We start from the raw sequence: 11,857 nt of genomic DNA on the forward strand, positions 1-11,857 counted from the left end.
ATGTAACTAATAATATGTCTGCTCAATGTGACTTTTCACTCCTTCTGCTCTGTCGTGGTGGGGGAGGGGGGCAACAGCTAGGGTAGCCGGGTTTCTGGCAAACACTCCTACCCAGAGCAGAAAGTCACGGCCGTAACTTTATAGTAGCATGTAGGCCCAAATGATGTCAGTAATTCTCTTATTGGATTAGGAGAATGTAAATGTGACCGATTTCATCCACTGTCAAATGTCATGCTTCTGTCATCGATTTGTTGTAGACGTTTTGTAGTTGTGATCCAGAATTTGCTGCAGTATTCGGTAGCAGCTGTGGAATTGGAGTTTGCACTTTGCGTTAGAGCAACATTGAAAACTGTTAAAAAAAAAACTGAAAATATTTCCTGAAAAAGCTTAAAAATGATACTTAAAGGTCCCATATTATGAAAAACTCACTTTCCCCATGTTCCTGCACTACTATTATGGCGGGTTTGGGTCCTTATCAATGCAAAAGCATCAATAAATGGGCATCGGAAGCAGAACCAGTAGCAGTTGGAACTGGGTATGGTGCCGGTTTATTTCCCAGCAGGGACAGACAACTTCCTGGGGTCTCTCGTGGCCTCTGAATTTTCCTAACCAAGATTAATCCAACTAGAACAGAAGCAAATTTATTTATTTTTCGATACTGTAAACTATTTCTTTAATGATCTATATGTAACAACAAAAAATTAAATACTGCAATGTGCAATGAGGGCATTTTCTGTCAGCTGTTGCAGTTTTATCACCAAAGGTGGGTGAAAATAATCGTCGCAGCATTGCTGAAAATAATTGTATTGAAAGTTTTACGTCCGATAAGTCGCAGTCGTACTTCAAAAGATCTCCATTTTATAATATGAAAATAAAAGTTGGTCTAATCAGACTTTATTTCAGTAATGATTGAAAACTCAAAGGATGTCAAACTCATTTATTTAATGTCTTTTGTTTACTGTCTAAAGTGGTTACGTGTGCTTTTTGTTCCAAAATGCTCCGATAGATCTTTTGCCTTTAAATAGAATAATGTGCGTGGAAACCGAACCGAAGGACCGAAAGGCCTCTCCGTCCAACACTTGCCTCCAAACATAGTTATTAAAAGGTCAAACTTGCTTTATTTCTCTAAACTTCTGAAGATCGGAAAACTGGTATGAACCTGCTGGATGACGTTGAATGCATGCACTTGAACGCACCGTGCCAGCAGTCTGCACACTAGATTCTCATAAAGGACAGTCTTCCACTGACATCCACACTTGATCACCAGGTCAGCATTTATTCTTCCAGCAATAGAGGGAAGCTCAGTCTCACCAGAATTCTGACTGTCACTTTATTGTATTCCTGTGTTGCCTCCTTACGATGATGTCAAAGATCCTTAACTCTGGATCTTTATACACTTATTTGTTACTTGGCAAAAATAAAAGTCTTATTCTTGTCCTCAGTCTCTGATTTTTGGTTTTTATGGCGACACAAAACAAAACCCTTTGGGTAAAGAGATGAATGTCTCCCGTGCTCATAAACCTAAACGGATGTTCAACAGAGTCTCAAACGTTTTGGCAAGACGCTTGGCAATGTCCGACGACTATCGGAATGACGTTAGAAGTACGGGATGATTACGGGGACAGACAGCTGGCCCCCGTCTTCTTTCTCTTCACTGATCCCTGTCACCCCTCCCTCCTATCAGTCCCGTTCACTTCACTAGCATGGCACCACCCTACAGGTCAGGAGGGGATCATGCCTTTGTTCCTCTTGCGGTCGGCCATTGTGCGGCGGTTGTGGTTTGACACGTGGCTCTTGTTGGCCTCCTTTTTGCGCCGGTCCAGAATTGTGTCTTTGGTTTTTCCTTGGCCTTTGGGCTTTCCCACCACGTTGCCGGGATTCTCCGGTCGAAAACTGAAAGACAGGACGAAGGGACGTCAACGGAGGAGCGGAAGGGACCACCAGGTGAACGTCGGCCTGTGCTTTGTCACAAGTTAATTTTAGAAACAGCAAACGTACTGTATACAGCGACACGTCGACATACGAGTGTTCCGAGACACGAGCAACTTCCAGATGCTGGCGCTAAATGTCCGAGCGCTGCGAGCGCGCGTCACACGTTCCGTTCAGGTATTCCCCACCCTCCTTACTCGTCCCCTGCGCGTCTCCCGTGTTGCGTTCCCATTATTTACGTGATTTTGGGTGTATCTGAGTATTCCTTATACGCGATGCATCCAAAGAAAGCGAGTGGTGACGATGGGAGTGAGAAGAAAAGACGCACGATGACGATGGAGATGAAGGATGGAATTATCGATCAACGTGACCGTGTGGTGTCGGCGTCAGTGATCTGGCACGCCAGTACGAGTACATCGACAATATGTACAAGCCTCAAACAGAAGGATGTATCAAGAACACTAAGCCTTCCAAAGGAGTAACTATTACATATATGTTTATGTAAGTGTAAAAGTACAATTACTGCATAAAGTGTCTCCGTACACAGTTTAGACAGATCCAGATGTTATTATCTGGGCTTTATATTAAGGTGTCTCAGACCAAATCACATATAAATCAAATATGGAAATCATATAACTCGTACTCATTCAGATGAGGAAACATTATTTAAGGAGATAGTAAAGGGAAAGAAAAGGAACGTCACAGTATTTTATTTTCATTGAAGAGCTTTAGGGTAAGTTCTAAACGGATCCTTTACCCTTTCCTTTGTTGTATGGCAGCTCTCCGAGCTTCAGCCCGCTCCCTCAGCACAGCTGGATCCTGCACAAACTGGTCCCTGTTCACGTTGATCTGAAATTAAATGGATTAAAGTGTCAGTACATAGTTGGAAAGTCACAAGAGGAACACATTTCATTTGAGGAATCGGGTAATGTTTGACAGACAAATGCTGCACTAAAGATTATTAGGAAGAACAGTGGTTCCCTTGTAACAGTCAGAAGACACCATCGTAATCCATCTAGATCACAAAATACCAAGAAACACAAGTGGGAATAGAATTTGTAATAATTTCTGATTATTAAAACAAAAGTTTAACGTTAGCTTCACAGATCAAGGCTCACACTAAAGGTCCTGTCAACATCTGTATAAAATATATCACTTCCTGTCTGAGGCGTTTTCAGTACCGGTAAAGTCTCTTCCTCCTCTTCATCTTCTTCCTTTTCATCATCCTGTGCTTTGTATGTTTGTCTCAGTACTTGTGGGATGGTGAAAGGTCTGCAGAGAAACAAAAACTGATATTATAATCATTCACTGGCCCATTAAAAGTTGCCTTTCAGGTCCTGCTTCCAAGTGTGTGCGAGTCACCTTCTGTTCAACAAACTGTCTCCATCCAGGTCATTGGCGCCCACTTGGTTCACGTCGTAGGTGTCGTCGTACTCGTCGTCGTAGTCGTCCACGCCGTAGGTGGCTGCGCTCTCGCCAGGTTCAACGACGACCTCGTCCACCACCGTCTCGTAGGCCTGGTAACGAGCTTTCTGCTCCGCTATGTGCTTCTTGTCGTTCAGCATCTCTCGAACATTCTCTCCTTTCCTGTACGAGTAAGAAAGTACCAAAATTAGATTTTCCCTCGGATAAATAATCAAATCGGCACCTTCCTCGGCTTGATTCTCCGCTGGCATCAATCACTTTTGACATCCGCTTGTTTTTATTTCCACTGTAAATATTCTATTAATTAAAAGGAGTGCTGGACTTTAAAACATCCGATTGGTCAGTGAGTTTACGTTCTCACCTCCTGCCCTTCCAGACGCGGGACATGTCCACCTGGTCCCTGCGAAAGATGTCAAACTCGTCATCATCAAACACGTTGGATCTGGAGTTCATCACATCTGGAAGCTCCTCTTTCACTGGCCTGAAGGGACACAAGAGGAATAGACATTACATCCAGCATATTCTCTTTTTATTCAGCTCCATTTGCTTCAAAATGCTTTGATGAGTTTAGGATTTATACAATCTTTTGATCAATTATTTATCAATCAGAAATTCTAAAGCATTAACTTTCTAAAATGACAGTATGCTCTGCTTTTCTCCTTTTTAATATTAATTTAAAATTACTTTGTTAAAATTTCTGTCTACATGAAAACATATTTGAGTAATCTCTGGTTGTGTAGATGGATGAATAATCATCGTTCGCAGCTTAAGAACATTGAAACATATTGAAATAGAATAAATCCTGAGCAGAATATTAAATGAATCTGAAAGATTGTTACACATCTTTGAAGAATGTCTACAGGTCATCAGACAGAATCTTTATGCACCAAACCAGTGAAAGAGAATTTCAGAAATATGGTAGAAAACATTGTCATCGTGTGAAAGCCGCCATCCTGTATGTGAGTTACCTTGGCAGAGCTCGGTCTAGTTTGTTCAGGCTGGGGGCCAAACGATCCTCGAGGATGTTGTTGATGACCAGCTCAGCGTTGTAGTCGTACTCCTGCAGGCAGGCCAGCAGGAAGCCTTCGCCTAAATCAGGCAGCAGGTCCTTGATGCACGACAGCAGAGATTCCAGCGCAGCCCCGCTCACCGAGCACACCGCACCCTAAGATGACAACGGGACGCCCTCAGCCTGGTCCCCGCTTTTTCCTAAGAGTTGTATCGTCTTCTTTGCTACACAATCAAACTTCACTTCGTGAGAGAGTGCTGAAAGTGATCCGAGAAGACTCAGTTTATTTGCTACATTCTGTTTCCCAGCAACTAAAACTTACAGCAGCATAAACACACAACTTTTTAAACATATATATACATTTCTAAATCTTATCCTGAGTTGTGTGCTTGGCGTTTGGGTTTACAACTTTATTTCGTTTTGTTTATCCATCATTAGATTAGTTTTAAACTCGCCTCTTTTGCATTTTAAGTTGCCCGTTTTATGTTGAATTTAATTCCGTTGTAACCAGCTGACGTGACGTTCTCTGATCTCTGATAGGTGACACAACAAAAGCCGTTTGCTGCCTCACTCCTTTCCCGTTAACATAGTAATAGATGTGGAACAATCAGTCACTACTTATGACAGAAATCCAAACATTTCCCGTTTGAGCCTCTTTGTTCAGCTGCAGAAGATTTCATGTGCTACAGGAAAGTATAATAGTAAAATATCTTCATGATAATTCTCCAGTAAAACAAGGACATGGCTCCTGAAACTATCCGTGCAACTGGTGGTGATTAAAAGATCATGATCGTACATCTTACAATAATATTAGAACTCACATTGTTTTCTTTTTGGGGAAGATCCAAGATGGCTGCTGCTCCCCTCAGGTCATCGCCCCCTTCTGTCTCTTGCTCCTCCTGAACCTTAACGCCAGCTGTGAAAGCAGCAGCGGCACCCACTTTGTGCTGAATGTGGTTCTGTGGCTTCCGCCGCCCAACGCCGTCCCAGGCGCTGGCCACCCCCTGGAGCAGGTAGGACGTTCGCGTCTCATCACTGACAGAAGCAGGCAGTCAAGGAGTGGAATCCCTGAACGCATCACCGAGGCCTGGCTTTGAGATCTCCCTCCATCTTGGATGTCTCTTCACGTCAGCTGCCTGTCCAAGGCCGGAACTAATATCTGATTATTGATTGGGTGTCTTACACATCTTAAGATAATTCTAGAGCTCTAGCAATGAAATATCTTTTATGTCCTACGAACTTTACAAATACTGAATGAATGCAATGACAAGAGTGCAAAAAAACAACACACAGAAGAAGAACTTTTAAAAAAGTGAAGCTTATCAATCGTTTTGGTCTTTAGCTATGAAAACATGCTTTCAGTTTGTTAGTAATACCATATAAGGAAGTTCCCTCTGACTTTAAATCACGACGTTCATTTATACGTGCAAATCGACACATCCTCGTATCTTTAAAGAAGTCTCATTTTTGTACTTGTAAAATACAGGCCGACAGTTATTGTCCACATTTTTCATGATTTGCGATGGATTATTTATATGTAGGACAGGACGCGGGATGTTATACGACAGAGCCCGCTTGATCAGTTAAAGGTGATACGGATACATGACGGGGAGGGCCTGCTGCAGGAGGCTGACGTCATCTGCAATAGGGAACTGCTCATCGTAGTCCGACAAGAACCTGCGCAAACAAAAAAAAGAACACGCATTGTATTTGAAGTTCTTGTATTTAAAGGAACAAAGCGCCTAGAAGGCATAAATAGTTACCGTTTTTCAGGTAAGAAAGACGTGAAAAGTTGAAGGAGCTCCTCTGCATATGTTTGCGTGTTTTCCCCCCTGCAAGATAACAAATGTCAAACAGAATTAAAACACTTAAATGTAATGCTCATCTCGCCAACGCATGCTGAGAGACGGGACATCTCACCCCTCCAGAATTGGCTGCAAACATCTGTGATGCAGCAGCAGGTGAGTCGTCTCCACCATCTTGCGACAGGAGTGGGACAACCTCTTCCACAAGTCCTGCTGAAGACTAAAGAACGGGTTGGGGAGCTTTTCAGCATTTGGTTTTCACGTTTTATTTATTTTATTGGCCTTTTTATAAAGTGCGGCACTGATTTACCTTTTATCATCAAAGTGTCTCTTCCTCAACGCCTTCTCAAGATCAGGCACAGCGGTTTCATAAAATGAGGTGAGTCTAAAAGGAGGGGGAACAAAGTGATCACGACGTTTCTGAGAATGCGCAGCGCTACGTAAGCGCAGGCGATACCAGTCTAGGCCAGCCGTCTACCTGCTGAGGAAACTGTGGTCATGAAAGCTGGAGCAGGCAGTCGGGAAGATATCCAGGAAAGCATGAATGGTGGTGGTTGAGTCACAGAGATACAGAATGAGATCTACGAGCTCCTGTGACATAGAAGGAAATACATTCAACGAAGCATTCCTGGAACGTTACAGTCCAATTTTCATCGACAGTAAATTCATTGTGATTTAAAAGCCAGCTAATGAGCAGATGTGCGTCCGTCTGACCCGCTCGTCCATGGTCATGGCTGTGGTGTTGTTTGCGCTCAGCTTCATCGGCTCGGCGGCGGTGGCCCCTTCGCAGCGGAGGCCACACTTATGCAGGATGGTGTCAAACACCTGATAAAGAATATAAAGATAAAGATAAAAAATATATATAAAGAATTCGTCTGTAATCTCGCAGAGAGCACATTTACAATTAGTGTGTTATTTGTGCGTCTGTTGTGTCATGAATTCTCTCTGAAACCCAACTAAACACAAACATTCAGGACCATTATTATTACAATTATTATTACAATTATTATTACAATTCTATACCATTATTATTTATTACTTATACTTGCCATACAGATAATAAAAATACTTGAACATCTGTGCTCCGCATCTTACCTGCAGCACGGTGGGAACCGTCTCAACCAGGTCGCTGTAGTATGACGGTTGCTTTGTAAAGATGTTCTCTGAAAAAGGCATCGATAAAGATATTACACGCCAATAAAAAAAAAAAAAGATATGCTTCGCAACGACTAAGGCGAACGGTTAACACGCGGTTCACCGATCATCTTGTGCAGCAGCTGGCTGTTGCCCTTTCCAAAGAGCACACACAGATCCAGAATTTTGGGAATGTCAAACAGGAAGTTGTCGTAGATGATTTCTCCAAATACAGTCGGGGTGATGAAGCTCTCCTGTTAAAGAGGAGCACAAAGTAACAGATTACATGTATGACAAGGTACTCACTACTCAGGGAAAATATCAAAATGTAACCGGTATTTGGACGGATGGGTAGAAAACTTTGCTCCGTCTTGAGTTCACATATGGGTGCTGCTCCTACCTTGGATTCTTTGTGTGTGGCCATCCTTAGGAAGGTCAAGAAGACTGCCCTATGGATGGAGCGCTGGACGTCAGCCACCGCAGGAGAGGAGGACAGGGCGGCAAGGTCAAGGCTGCGGGGAGCGTGATGCAGGTATGAATCAAGGCATCTGTGGAGAGACTCATCAAACACCACCTGATGGAGAAAACAGACCAAGCCAGCGGTGAAGGGAGAGCGTCCATCAATGAACATTTGAACTACGGCGTATCTTCGTGGTTAATGAGATGTGCTTTCATCTCAACGGTTCCCCACCTGGCACCAGAACCTGTCATGCGGTAGCGAAAGCAGCCACTCCAGGTCCTCTGTGATGAACCTGGCATGTTCTAAGAACTCCTCCGCCTCAGCGGGAGAGCCGTATTCGGGTGGGGGCTTGTAAGGCACAAAATAGCGTTCCTCCTTCCTGGCTGGGTGCTGAAGTTCAACAGAGAGCACAGGGTTTGTTTCTGGTGAAGCGTCTGGTCGCGTACGGATCCGCATCAAACCGAAGGCCACGGCTCACCAGCGCAGGCAGCGTGCGCTCTTTTCCTTGGGGGTCAGCCTCGGTCACCTGTTGCTCATCCAATGGCACTTGGGCGCAGGCCATTGCTTCTCACTCTGGAGTTCCATGCACCAAATGTTCACGTTAGATTAAGAGAAATGACGTTTTACTCTTCTATAATCGTTATCCTGTGAACTTGTAGGTTTTCAAAGGGCATGTAATTCAACATTAGCAGCAACACACATAAAAGGCTGAGCAGGTTATTGTGTCTTTAGCTTTCCTGTGATATACAATGCAAACAATGGATTCTACATTCTACTACATTTATTGGAAGCTATTAATGTATGCTAGTTTGTGTGGAACGTTTCAGCGCCGCAGTTACGCGTTAATCTATTACTTTAGCTCAGACCACAATAAAAAAAAAAGGCCTCAGATGACTTGCTAGCTAACAGTTATCCGCAATTTCACAAGTTCGACCGGCCTGACAGCTCGCCGGTGAATAGCGGCGGAGATAAGCTAACGAGCTAGCGGCTTTATGCTAATGCACAATAACTAAATTACACTCACCGCTAATGGAGCTTTTTTTTTTTAAGCCATCACATCAGAATTGTCACAGTTTTTCATCATTTCAGTTTCCAAGCGTACTTCGACCACACGTCATTGGCTTTGCCAGGAAGTGACGTAAATTTGGCATGACGCGCGCGTCAGCAAACTCGTACATATGACTGTTTGTATCGCCCTCTTGTGGCGGCTGGTGATTTACTGTCACACGGTGATGGAATAAATCCGCTAAAAGTTTCAAACGAAGGAGATTTCTTGTCTTTATGACACATATCCTACAAAGCCCTATGTGAAACAATAATTCAAATCCAACAATCCATTATCTGTAAAAGGAGAAAACCTAAAAGCCTTCCAAGGAGTGACCGGCCTACTAAATACTTAAACACAAATAAATCAACAAACATCAACATCTAAAGTACTCACCTCAGGCCTCGAGATGAGGCAGGATTCTCCCTGTGAATAGCACCGCGTCATAATTTGATGATTACATTAATTATTTATTATTTATTTATTATTATTCATCCATTAGGTTAGGTTAGGTTTTTTCCAGCTTTGGTTTGTTTGTCTGTTAGTAAGATAATATAGTTATTAGTTGAATACATTTTGGTGATGATCCACAATAGATCCAGGATTTTGACATTTTCTGTAACATTGCAGTCAATGGAGCTTCAAAATTGGTTCCTCAATATCTCGGTTGATTATTGATCGATGTTCATGAAATTTGACACAATCGTGTAGGGTGGGGAGCTTTATATAATCACCAAATTTCAACCAGATCGGATCCTGATTTTACCAATAATTTATGATCTATTTTCTTAACTGCTTATCCATAACCAGGTCGCGGGTCGTGCTGGAGTCTGTCACCTAATTTGCATGTTTTTGACAATGGACAGCCGGAGAACCCGGAGAATATGCACACTCTTCAAAGAAAGGTCCAAAGTTGGATTTGATCCTGCAAACCTCCTGCTGTGAGGCAACAGCGTGACCGACTGCACCACCCAATACCAATAAACCAACAGATAGAGACAGTCTTTAGCCTAATAGAGGGGTTAAATGAGTCGACCGACCAGTTAAACAATTTTTTTAACTGAATCATCTGAGCAAAGAAACGTCCTTGGTCAAACAAATAAGTCACACGACTTTTATCTGACATCCATGGCCTTCAGCCCTCTTCGCAATGAGCATGGTCTGTCCTGCGCTAAAAGTGCCCTTTTAAACTTTTGAATTTTACAGTTGTTCAAAGACATTATAGTTTATGTATTTTTTTGATTTCTGCTAAAACTCTAAAGAGCCCCCATCATTTGTACTCAAAGAAGAAGACTCTACTAAGCAGCACATTTACATTTTAGATGTAGTTAACACTATACCTGGTTCATTAAAGTGACTCAAAGTTGAATGTTGAAGTTATACTTTTTTTTTGCAGTTGAATAAATTGGCAAAGCAAACACGACATCGTAGAATGACAGGACAGGAGAATTTATTGGAAAAAGATGTTTATTAAAAAAGGAAAGGAGTCCCATAACATGGCAATAAGGAATTAACAATAATTACATAAGTTACATTAGAGTTCAAAATGATACATTAAAGGTGTTAAACTTCATCCAAAAACTCCCCAGAGAACCCGTTCCTCTCAGTCGGCTGTACAATGTATAAATCTCTAACCGTGTAACCGATGTAACCATTCGCTTTTGAAGTTACAGGCTTGTGCTGTACCTTAACAAAATGCTTGCATTAAGTGGGCAGAAATGTGTGAATATATGCTCTGGCATAAAGCAATGAGTTAATGACTCCAACAGCTGTTCCATTTATTCAACTTTAAACTTCAAACAACAAAAACGAGCTCATGGCTGGTGATGTAAAGCTAAATTGAACACTTTTTATCCTTTTTCTTAAATAAATATTTGATTGCTCAAACAATAATAATCAGCACACATTTCAAGCAGCTGTAGTACTGTACCACATGGTACCATTTAAATGGCTTTCCATCTCCGTGTAGAAATAAACACATTTATAGCATGTCCAAATAATTACACAGCTCATCACGTTTGTGTCTCTGTTGTATAGACAAAAATATATTTAGCTTTCGATAGTGTATCACTTATTTATTGGCGACTGCATAACATATTATGAAGAAAAGTCAGTATAAGATGTTAGTAAAAACAGATCAACAGAGCTCCATTGACCAGTAACATGTTTGTAGCAAAAACTAAAATGTTGCCATTTTGTTTGGTGTATAAGTTATTTAATCCTTAAAGTTAAGGTTACAGTGTGTTCAACTAGAATTCATTAAATTACATTATGAGAAACAACTAGTAGCTGAAAACCAATGCTACAGATTAATAATGTAATGTTTTTCACCGGTTGTCCGCACAGGACAAATACATACATTGCAAAAAAGTATGTGAACACCAGTCATGGACATAATCCCCGCTTCTGGTTTGTGATGTCACAACAAACTGGGAACATTTCTTGATGGGCTTGCTTTTGTGTACTGGGATGCCATCACGCTGAGACAGTAAATGACCTTATGTAAAATACTGCAACACATTCTAAGCTCATTTCACTGGATGCAGCAAAAACATTTCTAAGACTACAGAAAATAATCACAGATGATTAATCAATTGATTTGTTTCTTCATTTATAAATGCTGACATCAAAAGGTTTAATCAAAATTCCAACTATTTTGTCTAACATGAGAAAAACCCAGAGAAAAAAACCCCAAAAGACAGGCAGCAGGAAAACGCATGTAACAAACGCATCATCACAACTCCTGAGATTCAAAGATCTAGAATGTATTTATATGTGTATATATACACAGTACACATATATAGATAAAATTTATCTTACAGTTTTATGATCAAACTATTAATTCTCTGTAAAAGAACGCACGCGTTAAACTACTGATCTGGTTAAAGACGCTTATATCAAACTACACATCTGATCCTGACCTCGTTAGAAATTCCTAACTGCACGCCGAGGACGCAGACTCAATACAGAGATGAATATTAAGAGTGTGTTCCTTGCCCTTGCAAACGCCACTGTGTAGCCCTTCACAATTCTTAATGGTGAGCCAATAT

At 41.7% G+C, this 11,857-nt stretch overlaps 1 protein-coding gene across 1 annotated transcript; it reads right to left on the reverse strand.

The window, feature by feature from the left end:
• Positions 1-1,251: 1,251 nt before the first annotated feature.
• Positions 1,252-8,875, reverse strand: LOC137913595 (activating signal cointegrator 1 complex subunit 2-like). The gene is made up of 19 exons (XM_068757238.1): positions 8,787-8,875; positions 8,241-8,335; positions 7,994-8,152; positions 7,703-7,876; positions 7,427-7,556; positions 7,264-7,331; positions 6,883-6,993; positions 6,647-6,759; positions 6,479-6,553; positions 6,284-6,388; positions 6,127-6,195; positions 5,966-6,040; positions 5,185-5,398; positions 4,323-4,519; positions 3,716-3,835; positions 3,292-3,516; positions 3,111-3,201; positions 2,687-2,778; positions 1,252-1,893 (listed from the first exon to the last, which is right to left on the reverse strand). Exons 2-19 carry the CDS (start codon positions 8,322-8,324, stop codon positions 1,722-1,724), a joined length of 2,274 nt encoding a protein of 757 aa, XP_068613339.1. The 5' UTR covers positions 8,325-8,335; positions 8,787-8,875; the 3' UTR covers positions 1,252-1,721.
• Positions 8,876-11,857: the final 2,982 nt, after the last annotated feature.

The sequence above is a fragment of the Brachionichthys hirsutus genome, unplaced genomic scaffold (genome assembly GCF_040956055.1).
Source record: "Brachionichthys hirsutus isolate HB-005 unplaced genomic scaffold, CSIRO-AGI_Bhir_v1 contig_723, whole genome shotgun sequence".
NCBI classification, from domain to species: Eukaryota; Metazoa; Chordata; class Actinopteri; order Lophiiformes; family Brachionichthyidae; genus Brachionichthys; species Brachionichthys hirsutus.

Coding starts and splice junctions, on each gene's coding strand:
- LOC137913595 (XM_068757238.1), bottom strand. CDS start 8,324: ATGGCCTGCGCCCAAGTGCCATTGGATGAGCAACAGGTGACCGAGGCT. Junction 6,760..6,882: donor CCATGACCATGGACGAGCGG/GTCAGACGGACG, acceptor TCTATGTCACAG/GAGCTCGTAGATCTCATTCT. Junction 6,196..6,283: donor TTGCAGCCAATTCTGGAGGG/GTGAGATGTCCC, acceptor GTTATCTTGCAG/GGGGGAAAACACGCAAACAT.